The 14,828-nt window shown below is 40.5% G+C and overlaps 1 protein-coding gene across 7 annotated transcripts in view; it reads left to right on the forward strand.

The window, feature by feature from the left end:
• SPICE1 (spindle and centriole associated protein 1) overlaps window positions 1-14,828 on the forward strand; it is a 76,572-nt gene that overhangs the window by 57,135 nt on the left and 4,609 nt on the right. For all 7 annotated transcript variants that reach the window (XM_040224034.1, XM_040224043.1, XM_040224056.1 and 4 more), the window contains 5 exons: window positions 2,798-2,929; window positions 7,133-7,277; window positions 8,414-8,635; window positions 10,874-11,364; window positions 14,108-14,291. In XM_040224034.1, the coding sequence (XP_040079968.1) occupies window positions 2,798-2,929; window positions 7,133-7,277; window positions 8,414-8,635; window positions 10,874-11,364; window positions 14,108-14,291 (1,174 nt within the window). The remainder of the gene's footprint in view (window positions 1-2,797; window positions 2,930-7,132; window positions 7,278-8,413; window positions 8,636-10,873; window positions 11,365-14,107; window positions 14,292-14,828) is intronic.

Here is a 14,828-nt window from a genome sequence, read left to right on the forward strand (position 1 = left end):
TCCATGGAATTCTCCAGGCAAGAGTACTGGAGTGGGTTGCCATTCCCTTCTCCAAGCATCTTTAGGATTTTCTGTGTATAGTATCTTGTAATCTGCAAATCTGGCAGTTTTACTTTTTTTTTATCCAATTTGGATTTTGTTTATTTCTTTTTCTTCTCTAATAACCATGGCTAGGACTTCCCAAACTAGGTTGCATAAAAGTGACGAGAGTGAACATCTTTGTCTTGTTCCTGATCTTAGAGGAAATTTTTTCAGCTTTTCACTGTTGAGTATGATGTTAGCTGTGGGTTTGCATATATGGCCTTTAATATGTTGAGGTAGGATTCCCTCTGTGCTTGCTTTCTGAAGAGTTTTTATCATAAATGGATGCTAGATTCTGACAAAAGCTTTTTCTGCATCTGTTGAGATGATCATGGTTTTTATTTTTCAGTTTGTTAACATGGTATCTCATGAGGATTGATTTGCAGATATTGAAAAATCCTTGCATCCCTGGGATAAATCCCACTTACTAACGGTGTGTGATTCTTTTAACATATTGTTGGATTCAGTTTGCTAGTATTTTGTGGAATATTTTTGTGTCTGTGTTCATCAGTGATATTGGCCTGTAATTTTCTTTTTTGTTGGATCTTTGTCTGGTTTTGGTATCAGGGTGATGGTGGCCTCATAGAATGAGTTTGGGAGTGTTCCTTCCTCAGCAGATTTTGAAATAATTTCAGAAAGATAGGTGTTAACACTTCTCTAAATGTTTGATAGAATTCACCTGTGAAGCCATCAGGTCCTGGGCTTTTGTTTGTTGCAAGTTTTTAATTCAGATGCTATTGTATTTAGTGTGTCCCAGAGGTCTCTTAAACTGTCATTTCTTTTCATTCTTTATTCTCTTCCATGGCAGTTCTTTCCACCATTCTTCCAGCTCGCTTATCTGTTCTGCCTCATTTATTCTGCATTAATTTCTTCTAGTGTATTTTTCATCTCAGTTATTATATTGTTCATCTCTGTTTATTCTTTATATCTTCTAACTCTCTGTTAAATATTTCTTGTATCTTCTCAGTCATGCCTCCTTTCTTTTTCTGAGATCTTGGATCATATTTACTACCATTGCTCTGACTTCTTTTTCAGGTAGATTGCCTAGCTCCATTTCACCTAGCTGTTCTTCTGGGGCTTTATCTTATGCCTTTGTCTGGAATATAATCCTGTGCTGTTTCATTTTGTTTAACTTTTTGTGTTTGTGGTCCCATGGGGTTCTTATTTATAGTTTCTCTTCTGGTGTCTACCTCCTAGTGGATGAGGCTTTTCTCAGAGGTTTGTGCAGGTTTCCTGGTGGGAGGGACTGGTGCCTGCCACTGGTGGGTGGAGCTGAGTCTTGTACCTCTGGTGGGCAGGGCTGTGTCAAGGTGTTTAGAGATGACTGTAGACTCAGGAAGACTTTAAGCAGCCTGTTTGCTGGTGGGTGGGGCTGTGTTCCTGCCCCGTTGGTTGTTTGGCCTGAGACATCCCACCACTGCCACCTTTGGACTGTTGGGTGGAGCTAGGTCTTGGCATCAAAGTGGTGGCATCCAGGACAGCTCACACCAGTGAATACCCAGTACCTCCATAACCAATGTCCTTGTTTCCACAGTGAGCCACAGCCACCATCTGCCTCCCTGAGAGACTCTCCAAGGCCAGCAAATAGGCCTGGCACAGGCTCCTATGAAGTCACTGCTTTTTCCCCTGGGTCCTGAGATGCATAATACCTTGCCTGTGCCCTCCAAAAGTGGCACTTCTGTTTCTCCCAGTTCTGTGCAGTTCCAGTGATCAAGCTCCACTGGCTTTCAAAGCCAAATACTGTGGGGGCTCCTCCTCCTGATGCCAGACTGGGGAGCCTGATGTCAGACTCAGAATTCTCCTGTGGGAGAACTTCTGCGATTCAGTTATTTTCCAGTTGGTGGGTTGCCCGCCCAGAGTTGATGGGATTTGATTGTTTCATGAATGCACCCCTCCTACAGTCCTGCTGTGGCTGCTGCTTTGTCTTTGGAAGTCGAATATCTTTTTTGTCTGTAGATGTTTATTTATCAGTTAGTTGTGATTTTGGTGTTTTCATGCTAGGAGGTGAGCTCAGGTCCTTCTACTTCACCATCTATCTAAATGGAGATCTATCTAAATTTGCTTTTTACAGATTTGTTTTACTGTCAGACTTGTGACAGTCTTAACATTCTTACATTTGTGGATTGGGAATCTTTGGGAGTGTACTTTTGGCTCTCTGAACATATTACAGGCTTAGAAGCATGTACGTTTTAGTTAATCACTTGTTTTATGAAGCTTAATCATTTAAACCTGTTTTTTATTTTTAATTATGTTTTAAGAAACTTAATTTTTGAACTGGTGATACATTTACCATGGTATGCAATTCAAAGATAACAAAAGACTATATGGTGAAAAATCTAATTCCTACCCCTGACTTTCACTTAACATGTTTACTTCCTGTAGCCAACTATCGTTATCAGTCTGTCCTAGAGATGGCCTATATATATTCAAGCAGTTTGTATATGTACTTCCTTCCATTCTCTTCTACAAAAATTGTAGTTGTTTGATTCTACACATCATTCTGTTCATTGTTTTATATTAAAAGAAAGGAAGATGATAAAGCAGCACATTTTAATGAAATATAAACCTTTTAATAAAAATATTTAATTCTTGTTACTGTCACATAATATATACTTTGTAAGTATTCTCTTCTTTGATAGCTTTGATTAGAAACTTTTAGTTTGCAACATGTGATGCTATGGAGGGGAGTTTATTTGATTTTTTTTTTTTTTGGTAGAGTGAGCTCCAACTGCGTAAAGAAGAAGAGACAAGGCAGCGACTGGAACAAGCATTAGGTGATCATCGAGAGCTCATTGATGCGCTGACAGCTGAAGTTCTTTTCCTTAGAGAAGAAAATACTGCTACCCAGGTATTTAGATGAGATTCCAAGCTTTCCTGTGTTTAGTCGTATAAAACTTCTTTACAGATGTATGAGATTCTCTTTTAGTTGCCTTTGATTTAGTTGTGCTGGTGTGATTATTTATCACTTCTTTAGTATCCTCAACAGTAACTTTTCAAGAACATTTATTATATTGGAGGTACTATAGTAGAAACTTGTATTATAAATAGTGTAGAAGAAATATCCTGTTTTTAAGAAACTTATATTTACTGAGTAAGACAGAATCTACGTTTAAATAATAACTACTCATATTATAGTGGTTTATCCAATATGTGAAATGAGTGTTATGACAGCTGCTTTTCATTTTTAAATAACAGAGGATACCCTGTGAGGAACCCTCCTACAATATATGCCATTTAAAGTTGTTTATAGTATCTCCAGTATCTTTATTCATCTTTTTGTCAAACAGTGGTTATAATAATTACTGATACTTTTATTTATCAGCCACAAGAGACTAGGAAATCAGTAGTAGACAAGTTGTTTGTGTCAATGGACATTAGATATAAGACATGCAGTTTTTATTGATATCTAGTTCACATCCAGTTTCTTTAAAACTGAAGTATAGTTGTTTTACAGTGTTGTGTTAGTGTCTACTGTACAGCAAGAATCAGCTGTATGTGTGCATACATTCCCTGCCTCTTGAGCCTCCTTCGCACCCCCACCATCCCACACTTCTAGGTCATCACAGAGCACCGAGCTGAGCTCCCTGTGCTATGCAAATATATTTTTCAGTTCAATTTTTCCAGATTCCATATATATGCATTAATATATTTGTTTTTCTTTTTCTGACTTACTTCACTCTATATGACAGACTCTAGATATAGTTCACATACCATTTAACGCACCTTTTTCTAGTGTGCAATTTGGTGTTTTTTTCTGTGCCAGTACCATTATCTAACTCCAGAGTATTTTCATCACCCCAGAGAGAAATTCCACACACATTATCATTCACTCTGCTCCCTTCAGCCCCTGGAAACCGCACATCTGCTGTATGTTTTTATAGATTTGCCTAATCTGAACATTTTATCTAAGGGGAATCATGCCATATGTGGTCTTTGGTGTCTGGCTTCATTCACAGCACATCATGTTTTCAGGGTTCATCGTGTTGTCCTGTGTGTCAGTACAGCATTCCTCTTCCTTGCTCAATAATATTCCAGTCCGGGCTCTACCACACTTTGATTATCCGTTCATTAGCTGAAGGACATTTGAGTTGTTTCCACCTTTTGTGTCTGATGAATGAATAATGCTGCTGTGGACGTTCACGTACAAGTGTTTGTGTGAAAGTGCATGCATGCTAAGTCTCTTCAGTCGTGTCCAACTCTGTGCGATCCTATGGACTGTAGCCCACCAGGCTCCTCTGCCTATGGGATTCTCCAGGCAAGAATAGTGAAGTGGGCTGCCATGCCCTCCTCCAGGGGATCTTCCCGACCCAGGGATCAAACCCGGGTCTCTTGTATCTCCTGCACTGGCGGGTGGGTTCTTCACCACTAGCGACACCTAGGAAGCCCCAACTGTGTGAGCGTTTGCTTTCCATTGTCTTAGGAAGATAGACACTTTTAAAGTGTACTAATATGTTCAGCAAATCTTTATTGAGCACTTACTGTGTATCTGGCACTGTTCTAGGTGCAGGAAATAGAGTCGTGAATGACCAAAAAATCTTGGTCCTCAAGGAACTTACATTCTAAATAAACTTTGCCCCCTGAAAAGTGAAGTATATTGTTAGTTAGATGGTTATTATGTATTATAAAGAAAAACAAAGCTAGTAAGAGGGAAGGGAAGTGTCTGGGATGGGAGAGTATAAATGGGACGGGACACGTCTGTCTGAGGAGATGAGGGAGCAAGCCTGCCAGTAGCTGAGCAAAGAGCACTGACTGCAGAGGAGCAGCGAGGACTGAGGTCCTGAGGTGGGACCGTGGCTGTTGAGCTCAGAAGCCACCGAGGAGACCAGGGTGGCCGGAGTGGGAGGTGGGAGAGGGGGCACAGGAGGAGACAGGAGCAGGGAAGTCAGATCACAGGGCCCTACAGGCTGGGTGAGGGCTTGGACTTCTGTTCTGAATGAAACAGGAAACCACGAAAGGGGTTTGGGCAGAGATGTGATCTAACTCAGTTGTAAGAGAATCACTCTGGGTGGCTGTTTTGAGATTAGATCAGAGATCACCGCCCTGTGTCTATTTATGGTGACGTTAGTGTCTCAGGACACCTCTAGGCCAAAGAAATACCCAGCAGCTCCATATATTAAGTAGTTAGTGTCAAACAACTCAGTAAGTATTTGTGTATCAACAACTTAGATGCTGTGTGGAAAAAAAACACATGAAAACTGATAGAAAAAGTCCTTTATTTTTTTTATTCATGATTATATAACCACAGTTATTTACTAATGGAACATGTATACCTATTGGGCATTGTACAGCTTCTCATAGCCTGGAATCATATTGAACACCATCACTCTTATTTCCTGTTTCATAATTATTTTTATGCAGTGTTGCTTTTTTAGCATAGCAGCTACTGAAAACTCAGCCTTAGGAAGATATGGTATCCTCTAAAGGAGTGTATCTTGATCTAATGTTGAATCTGTGAACACTTCGAGCTAGTAGGTCACTAGCACCTGGCAGACGTTGAGCATCAGCAGTTTCCTTGAGAATTTTAAAATGTCCCGTGATGCCCCGGTGAGTCCGTACTGGTGCTCCAGGGTGCAGGTTGGGAGCAGGGTAGGACTAGACTGTAGGTGGCCAAACACAGAAGCAGAATATTACAGACAGGAGTCCAGAATAATTCAGGTGAGACATGGCGGCTTGGTTGAGGTTGTAAGTGGAATAGGTTGTGAAAAGTAACCAAATTTTGAATATATTTTGAAGTCAACCAGTAGGATTTGCTGATGGACAGGATATGGAGTGAAGGAGAAGTTGTGAAAGAAGAGTCAAGAGTTTTTGTCTGAGCAGATAGAAGAATGGAGTTGTTATTGATGAGGTGGGAATATTTAGGAGGAGTTTGGTTTTTTGTATTTTAAGTTTGAGAAGCCTATGTGAGTTCCTCATGGAGATGTTGAGTGAGCTATTGGATATGTGATGTGGGTTTTGGGAAAAATTTGGACAGATATAAAAATGTTTACTATATATCATTCAACAGTCCTGTTAATAATATTTCTGACTTCTGACCACACCTGACAGTCAGCAAATGTCTGTTCATGTTGGAGCTATGTATGTCTCTTTGTATATATACAGTTGATCCTTGAACTGCACCTGTTTGAACTGTGCTGGTTTACTTATATGTGAAGTTTTTTTCAATATGTGTGTACTGCAGTACTACAGTCTGTGGCAGGTTGAATCTATGGATGCAGAACCTTGAATATGGAGGGCCAGTGGTAGTTATACATGAATTTTCCCTGCACAGAGTGTTGATGCCCCTGGAACCCTGTCTAGTTCAAGTGTCAACTGTAATATATAATACATATATACATATTTTATCGGAGAAGGCAATGGCACCCCACTCCAGTTCTCTTGCCTGGCAAATCCCATGGATGGAGGAGCCTGGTAGGCTGCAGTCTATGGGGTCGCGAAGAGTCGGACCTGACTGAGTGACTTCACTTTCATTTTTCACTTTCATGCATTGGAGAAGGAAACGGCAACCCACTCCAGTGTTCTTGCCTGGAGAATCCCAGGGACGGAGGGGCCTGGTGGGCTGCCATCTGTGGGGTTGCACAGAGTCGGACATGACTGAAGTGACTCAGCAGCAGCAGCGGCAGCAACACTATTTTCTATACATTACCATACATTTTTATAATGCTTGTGTTTATCAGTTTAAATACCTGAATAATATCCTGTTCAGTTTCCTCTTTGGTCTTTTGAGGTAGCTTGAGTCAGTAGGTATCATCATCAGTCAATAGGTATAAAATCTGTTATAAAAGAGATTTATAAATTGAAAGTCCTATGAAAAGGTTCATTCTTCCTATTGTAGCAGTGTATTTATTAACTAATAATATTTCATGATTTATTTAACCATTCTTCTATCAAGAAATTTATAAAAATGTTTATATATTTTCATTAATGCATGGTTTTAGTATATGAATAAAAGTCTGAAATTCCTAGAGTATTTAAAACAATGATGTAGATATACACACCTAGGTGATTTGCTGTCTGATAAGCCAATGATATTATTTTGTTCATTTTTCTTTAGGCGAGACTTCAGCAGTACATGATCACAACAGACGAGCAGCTTATATCACTCACACATGCCATTAAAAACTGTCCTGTGATAAGTAACAAAGAAAGTCAGACCTTAGAAAGGGGAGCCACAAGTCAGAGAAATATGGATAATCCAGGTGAGAATAATAATCTTACTATTCCAGATGGGCATTAAAATACTTTCAGAGAAAACAAAACTGTAAATCTATATGTAACTATTGTCTGTTCGTGGATAGATAGCATTATCATCATTACATTTGTCATAATTATTCCAGCTAATATTTATTGGATACTTGCTCTATGCCAGGTTCTTTTACAGTGTTTTACATGTATTATCTCATTTAATTCTCATAATATAGCTCTCATTTAATTTTCAAAAGAATTTTTCACTCAGTCTTATGAGGTAGGTGTCATTGTTATCCCCATTTTTTAGATGAGAAAACTAAGGCTTGGAGAGAGGGTTGGTAACTTAATAAGGTCACACAAATAGAAAGTAGCACAACTAGCTTCCTAGACATGTGGGAATTTAGTGCCAGCACATTTAATTAGGGTACCCCCAGTTTGGGAGGGGAAGAGATGGTCTTGAGAAGAAAAAAATACTGAATTTCAGAAATTCATGACCTTAGTTCATTCATGGTGATGTTTCAAAGCGTTTGTTCACCCCGTGTGCCATCATCATATTGTATTGTATTGTATTGAAGTTGCTCAGTCGTGTCCGACTCTTTGCGACCCCATGGACTGTAGCCTATCAGGCTCCTCCATCCATGGGATTTTCCAGGCAAGAGTGCTGGAGTGGATTGCCATTTCCTTCTCCAGGGGATCTTCCTGACCCAGGAATCGAACCTGGGTCTCCCTCATTGCAGGCAGACGCTTTCCCGTCTGAGCCAGCAGGGAAGCCCTTATGCTGTAGGCTAAATAGGACACTGAGCATTTTTTGTTTTTTACTTTGATGCATGTCTCTGTATAGAAAGAGTTTTATGTATTTAGGAGTGTTTTCTTAGAAGTGGCTGACTCTAAAATTTAACTTGCAAGAGGTAAACTCAACGGCAAGGGCAGATCTTCAAGGGCAGTGCTTTTCTCCAAAATAGCCGCTTCCTCCCAGTGCTGGCACCACAGGAGCTTGGCCCGTGAGTGACTGCTCAGTGAGGGTAAGGACTAGAAAATGAGGGCTCCAGAGGCCACGTGATTTTGCCCTCTGTGGAAATGCACCTAAGTCTAAATGCCTGAAGTGTGCTCATAATTCCTTTGAATACTAATAGCCTCTCATCTTCAGAGGACCCAGCCGTAAATGCTCGTGTATCCGTGCCATTGATGTTCAGAGAAGACGTGGTTGAGTTCCCACAGGAAGATTTGCCTGTCAAACTGTCTCAGGTACCAAACCCTCCAGAAAGTGGGAACCTGGCCAGCAATCTTCCAGGACATATATTTGAGCCAGCAGTGTTGTTAACACCACCCAGGCAGAAGAGCAACTCAGAATTCTCTCCTTTGCAGGATGGTAAGCAGGCTTCTTCTAAAGTTATATGGCAGTTGTTTTTCTTTGCTTCGTATATGTCATACAGTATGTTCATTGTTCCCTCATAAACAGAATTTGAAAAGATACTGATGACCATATATAACCTTTTAGCTGAAGGAGAGATTTTCAGAGTGGTTTATATCATGGGCATTATACCTATGGTGAAATGTGACAATGAATTTCATTATGTATCTGTTCCAGCAGGCATTGTAAATGTCAGTTAAACTCAGATCAAAGGACCAGGTCCTCAGCAGTGAAATGCAGAGTAAGGGGGTATCCCATTTGTCTGGATGGTCCAGGGGTATTGTTCAGTCGCTCAGTCGCGTCCGACTCTTTGTGACCCCATGGACTGCAGCACACCAGGCTTCCCTATCCTTCACCATCTCCCAGAGCTTGCTCAAACTCATGTCCATTGAGTCAGTGATGCCGTTCAATCATCTCGTCTGCTGTTGTCCCTTTCTTCTGCCTTCAGTCTTCCCAGCATCAGGGTCTTTTCTAATGAGTTGGCTCTTTGCATCAGGTGGCCAAAGTATTGGAGTTTCAGCATCATTCCTTCCAATGAATATTCAGGATTGATTTTGTTTAGGACTGACTGATTTCCTTGCTCTCCAGGGAGCTCTCAAGAGTCTTCTCCCGTGCCTCAGTTTGAAAGCCTCAATTCTTCAGTGCTCAGACTTCTTTAGGGTCCAGCTCTCATGTTCGTACATGACTACTGGAAAAAACCATAGCTTTGACTATGGACCTTTGTTGGCCCAGTGATGTCTCTGCTTTTTAATATGCTGTCTTAAGTTTGTCATAGCTTTTCTTCCAAGGAGCAACTATCTTTTAATTTCATGGCTGCAGTCACTGTTTGCAGTGATTTTGGAGCCCAAGCAAATAAAGCTTTTACCTGACTCTAAATGTTAAGTTCTTCATGTCATGATACTGGTTTCTTCTCTCACTATTCTTTCTGTCTAAATAATCTCACTTTTCTTTTGGCTTCCAATGCCTTCTATGTGCCAGTGACCTCCAGTTTTAGATCTTTGCCTAGATGATCTCTTGAGTTTCTGACCTATGTTTCATCTCCTTGGATGGATATGTAAACACCTTAAGCTTAGCATGTTCAAAACAATTCTTGATAATCCTCCTTCCCCTAAATCCATTCTCCTGATGGGCTCCATCTCACTAAACAGCATCACCATCCATTCACTTGTCCATGCTGTCAAGCTCTGCATTTTCCCTCACTTCTTGCTTTCAGTGCATCACTTGTAGTTCAGTTGCCAAGAAAGTTCTCGAATGTGTCTACTTCTCTCCTTCTTCATAGACAACATACCTTAGTCAAAGCTACCATCATCTTTCTTCTTGACTACTACAGTTGCTTGCTGGTCTCCCTACTTCTCTTCCTGGACCTTCTAATTTCTACAGCATTTAGTAAATATAAATTATGTAAATTGAGTTGTGGACAAACCTTCTCCAGATTTCATTGCTCTTGGATTAAATTATAAAATTTCTAACATGGCTTTAAAAGCTCTGTGAGAAATGGCCCCTGTATGCTTCTCTAGTCTTATATACTATATTCCCCAATGTTCCCTTCTTGGTATGCTACAGCCAGACTGGCCTCCTTTCTTTGCTCTTTCCTATTTTGGGGCGTTCACATATGTTGTTATCTCTGATTGTAATGTTCTTTGCTCCGCTCTCTGCCACATATGTAATCATTTAAGTGTCACTTCTTGGGACTTCCCTGGTGGTCCAATGGTTACGACTCTGTGCTCCCAATGCAGGGGCTGCAAGTTCGATCCCTGATTGGGGTACTAACATCCACATGTAGAGTGGCCAAAAAGCCTCCCAAAACACAAAGCAAAAAAGTAAATAAAAACTTTTACTTCTTCAGAGATACTTCCCCATCCATCTTTAGTTTACATTTTGTGTCTATACTCCCCCCAGGATTCCCAGATATGAGTTAATATATGTGTTAAAATGTGAACTAGGTAGATGGTTTTTCACAAGGTTGCTGATAAAGCTCTAAGGATTATAAAAGACTCTGTACTTGATTATTAGGAATAGTATTGCTGGTATATTCCCTGTTAAAATAATTGAGGCATTCAGAAACCAAATCCTTCCTTTGAAATGCTTCTCAAATGCTAACTATTAAGTGTGGGGTGGGGGGGTGCTCATGATATGACCATAGTGCCAACTCTGGTTCAACAGTACATGTTCATTATGTTCTAACTATATCTACAGTATTGAGGAGGACTGTTCAAACTCGTCCTGCTCCACGAATTCCTCCAACTGTGGAAATAATTGAAAAGGAACAAAATTGGGAAAAGAAGACCTTACCTGTTGGCACAGACATTCAGAACTCAAATGATGAGAGTCACCTCTTCACTCAGAGATGGAGGGCCTCTCACATGGGAGAAGACTTGCAGAGCAAAACCCAGGCTCCTTTTGTTAGCCTCTCACAGCCTCTCTGCAGTTCCCGGTCAAGCATGCAGCAGTCGAGAAACCCCACACTCTCAGAAGAACCTCTGGTGCTGGGAGATGGGCAACAGCTTAGAACAAATGAGACGTTAATACAGAGAAAGGACATCATGGCACGAATTGCGGAGTTGACCCTACAGAATTCAGCTATCAGGGCACATCTGAATAATATTATTGGTCCAGGGGGAGAACAAGGGGACGGACTTCGGGAGTTTAACAGACAGGAGACAAGTCATGCCAGCGACACGATGGCTGTGAGTACCAGTTAAGGATTGATCCAGATGTATGGGAATTTAAGTTTATTACTGGAGCATCTAGAAGTGACCCTGGATATCTTTGAGGCTGGTGCTAGAGGGCTTATGGTTTGTCATGTCCTCATCACAGAATAAGTAGAGGTTATTTATCAGTTTATGTCACACACACGTTAGAAGAGGACAACATAAAATTTAAATGGGGAAATAAATGAGGAACATAGGACAAAAGTAAAATGGGTAGAAAAGCTAAAATTAAGCTAGGAATGAAATTTTTAATATAGAATGTAGAACAAATGTGTTTTGAATGTTTGCCATACAACTGCATTTTAATTGAAATCATTTTTACTCTGAAAGGGGCTCATAAAAGACAGCATGTAGTTGGCCCTCAACTCATGAGTAGTTAATTTCTTAGGACACAATGCATTCGCCAATGGAAATGATGTTTTAAAGAATTATTGAAGTCAGACTTTAATGTATATAAATTATCTGGGGATCTTGCTAACATGCAATCTCTGATTGAGTGGGTCTGAGGTGGAACCTGTGCGTTCCTAATAAATTTCAAATGATATTGGTCTGAGGATTACATTTTGAGGAGCAAAAGTCTACACATTGAACACATTTGAGTCAGTTCTAATGAGGTGGATGAACCTAGAACCTATTGTACAGAGTGAAGTGAGTCAGAAAGAGAGAGATGAATATCATGCTGCTGCTGCTGCTGCTAAGTCGTTTCAGTCGTATCTGCCTCTGTGCGACCCCAGAGACGGCTATACGGAATCTAAAAAAATGGTACTGAAGAATTTATTTATAGGGCAACAGTGGAGAAACAGACATAGAGAATAAACTTATGGACATGGGGAGAGGGGAGGAGAGGGTGAGATGTATGGAAAGAGTAACATGGAAACTTACATTACCATATGTAAAATAGATAGCCACCAGGAATCTGCTGTATGGCTCAGGAAACTCAAACAGGGGCTCTGTATCAACCTAGAAGGGTGGGATGGGGAGGGAGATAGGAGGGAGTTTCAAAAGGGAGGGGGTATATGTATACCTATGGCCGATTCATGTTGAGGCTTGACAGAAAACAGCAAAAGTCCGTAAAGCAATTATCCCTCAATAAAAAGTAAGATAATTTTTTTTTTAAGGCAAAAAAAAAAAAAAATCTACATACTGTTGTGCTGGAATTTTGTAAGTTAAGTACACTGTGGGCTTGTTTATGGGGAGCAAAAGGACTCTAAGTTCCAATTGTGAAGCATGCCTTCATGCTGATCCCAGTGACAGGAGAGACTTCTTTTTACCCTGCCACGAAGCCAGGGTGGCACCTCTGAGTGTTCCGATGGGGACAAGGCCGTGGGAAGGAGCTGGCCAGCTTCAAGGATTTGGGGATCCATGGTGATGGCTTCCATAAGAGCTTTAGCAGCAGTGGACTGAGGATTCCTGTGAAGAAGGTTGGGAGAGAGTGGGGGTGAGGGCCCTCTGTCAGCACTGGCTCAGGGGGAGTGTGAGCATCGAGTCACAGAAACAGCCGTCAGAAAGGACTGGCTGCAGAAGCCGAGGAGATCAGGAGTGAGCAGCGGTCATCGATACGCACCGTCTCAGTTCTCAGTTCTAGTCAATGAAAACATTTCCGTGTTTGCAGAGTTTTGAAGATTATTTGAAGCAGGCAACTCTTGGTTTTAAAAAGACCACAGAATTAAAAATGGAGCTTACCCCCTTTTCCCACTGGGATAACAATCAGGCAAGAGAGGACAATCTAGTTTTTATTGTACTCACTACTCTTTTTGATATAATCAAAATTACTGAATGATTTTTAATTCATACTATTTTACTGTCTCTTTTTTAACTAATGAGTGTAAACTGCAAATTAGTGACTTCTATTAGGAATTTTTTTTCCCTCAAAGGGACATATTTAACTAAAAGAAATACTTAAGAGTGACATATACATTTCTTTTAGGAATTTTCACATCAAACTTTCATGATATTTCTTGAGTGGCTCCTTCTTACTCTTACCTCCCATATTCTTTTACAGTCACCAACCTTCTGAAATCAGGTATCTTAGGCCAAAAGCAGCCTGGGAGGGCTGACATGTGGTCAGAAGGAGTGATTCGAGTCCTAGAAATCTTTGCCAAATAGCTCATGGTGCATGAAGATTATAATTATAGAATCATCTGTTTCAACTACAGCAGAACCTCTTGTGTATATTGTGATTCAAACCCCAGACCTGTCTTTAAATAGGGATTACTTAGAAGCCAATCACTAGCAGTAGTATCTTCGCTTATGTGGTCTTTGTGCAGCTCAACAAACACTAAGAAATGCAGGAAAGCTTTGCTTTGTCCTACAGTCACTCTACATGGACAGAGGGACTAGAAGGCTTATGTGGTACTGATATTAGAAGGATAAGTATCCCTCCACTTTAGCCTTTATTTTTTAATTAAGAGATCGGTAAATTCTGTTCCTGTTTGCCCATTATTCAAGTTTGCATGTAGCAAGGACTGCTGCTGCTGTTGCTGCTAAGTCGCTTCAGTTGTGTCTGACTGTGCGACCCCATAGCCGGCAGCCCACCAGGCTCCTCCACCCATGGGAATTTCCAGGCAAGAGTACTGAAGTGGGTTGCCATTGCCTTCTCCAAGCAAGGACTGTGAATACTAATTTGCTGGCTCTTAGAGGAAAAGTTTATTTTTACAAAAAGTGAGAATTGTTTGGATTATTTTTAACATGGAGTCTGTGTCTTTTTTTGTTTTTAAAGACTTTTCCAGCAGTGCAACCTCTGACACCAAGTAGCATGGAGGAACGGATTGCAGAATTGAATCGACAGAGTATGGAGGCTCGTGGAAAACTCTTGCAGTTAATAGAGCAGCAGAAGCTTATTGGCTTGAATCTTTCCTCTCCACCAGTATCACCTGTGCAATCACCTCTCAGAGCATGGACTGGTTAGTCACAAATTCATAATTTAAAAGCTTAGATGCGTGGAAACTTTCACTTTCTTGACTATGAGTGTATATTTAGCTAAAAGAAGTCTCAAGCCCATATATTTCAGTGGCTTCAATTGTATATAGAAAGAAACAGAACTCAGTGACAGAAATGGGACCAAAAGGCCAGTCTCCACTCTAGCTTCTGGAAAGCTCTCCATGGTGCCTGCAGTTCATCTTTGGTGTCTGAGTTCCTAAGTTGCCCTACATGTAAATGGGATTGATTACAGTACCTAATTCATTTATGGCATATGCTGCAGCTAATTATAATCATGAGCATCAAAGTGATCATTTAGAATTTCATGAAAATTACATGTTATTATTCTGTGGAAGCCTTTAAAACATTTTCATTTGTAAGTTAAACTTTCTATTCATTGTTACATTTAGGGAATGTGGAATGCTAGAAGGAATTCTAAACAATAGAAATATAACTGAAAAATTAGTTGTCATAGTGATCACATTCTAAAAGGTACTGATGAAACAAAGTAGACCTCAAGT

This window comes from Oryx dammah, unplaced genomic scaffold, assembly GCF_014754425.2.
Source record: "Oryx dammah isolate SB20612 unplaced genomic scaffold, SCBI_Odam_1.1 HiC_scaffold_2, whole genome shotgun sequence".
Taxonomy (NCBI): domain Eukaryota; kingdom Metazoa; phylum Chordata; class Mammalia; order Artiodactyla; family Bovidae; genus Oryx; species Oryx dammah.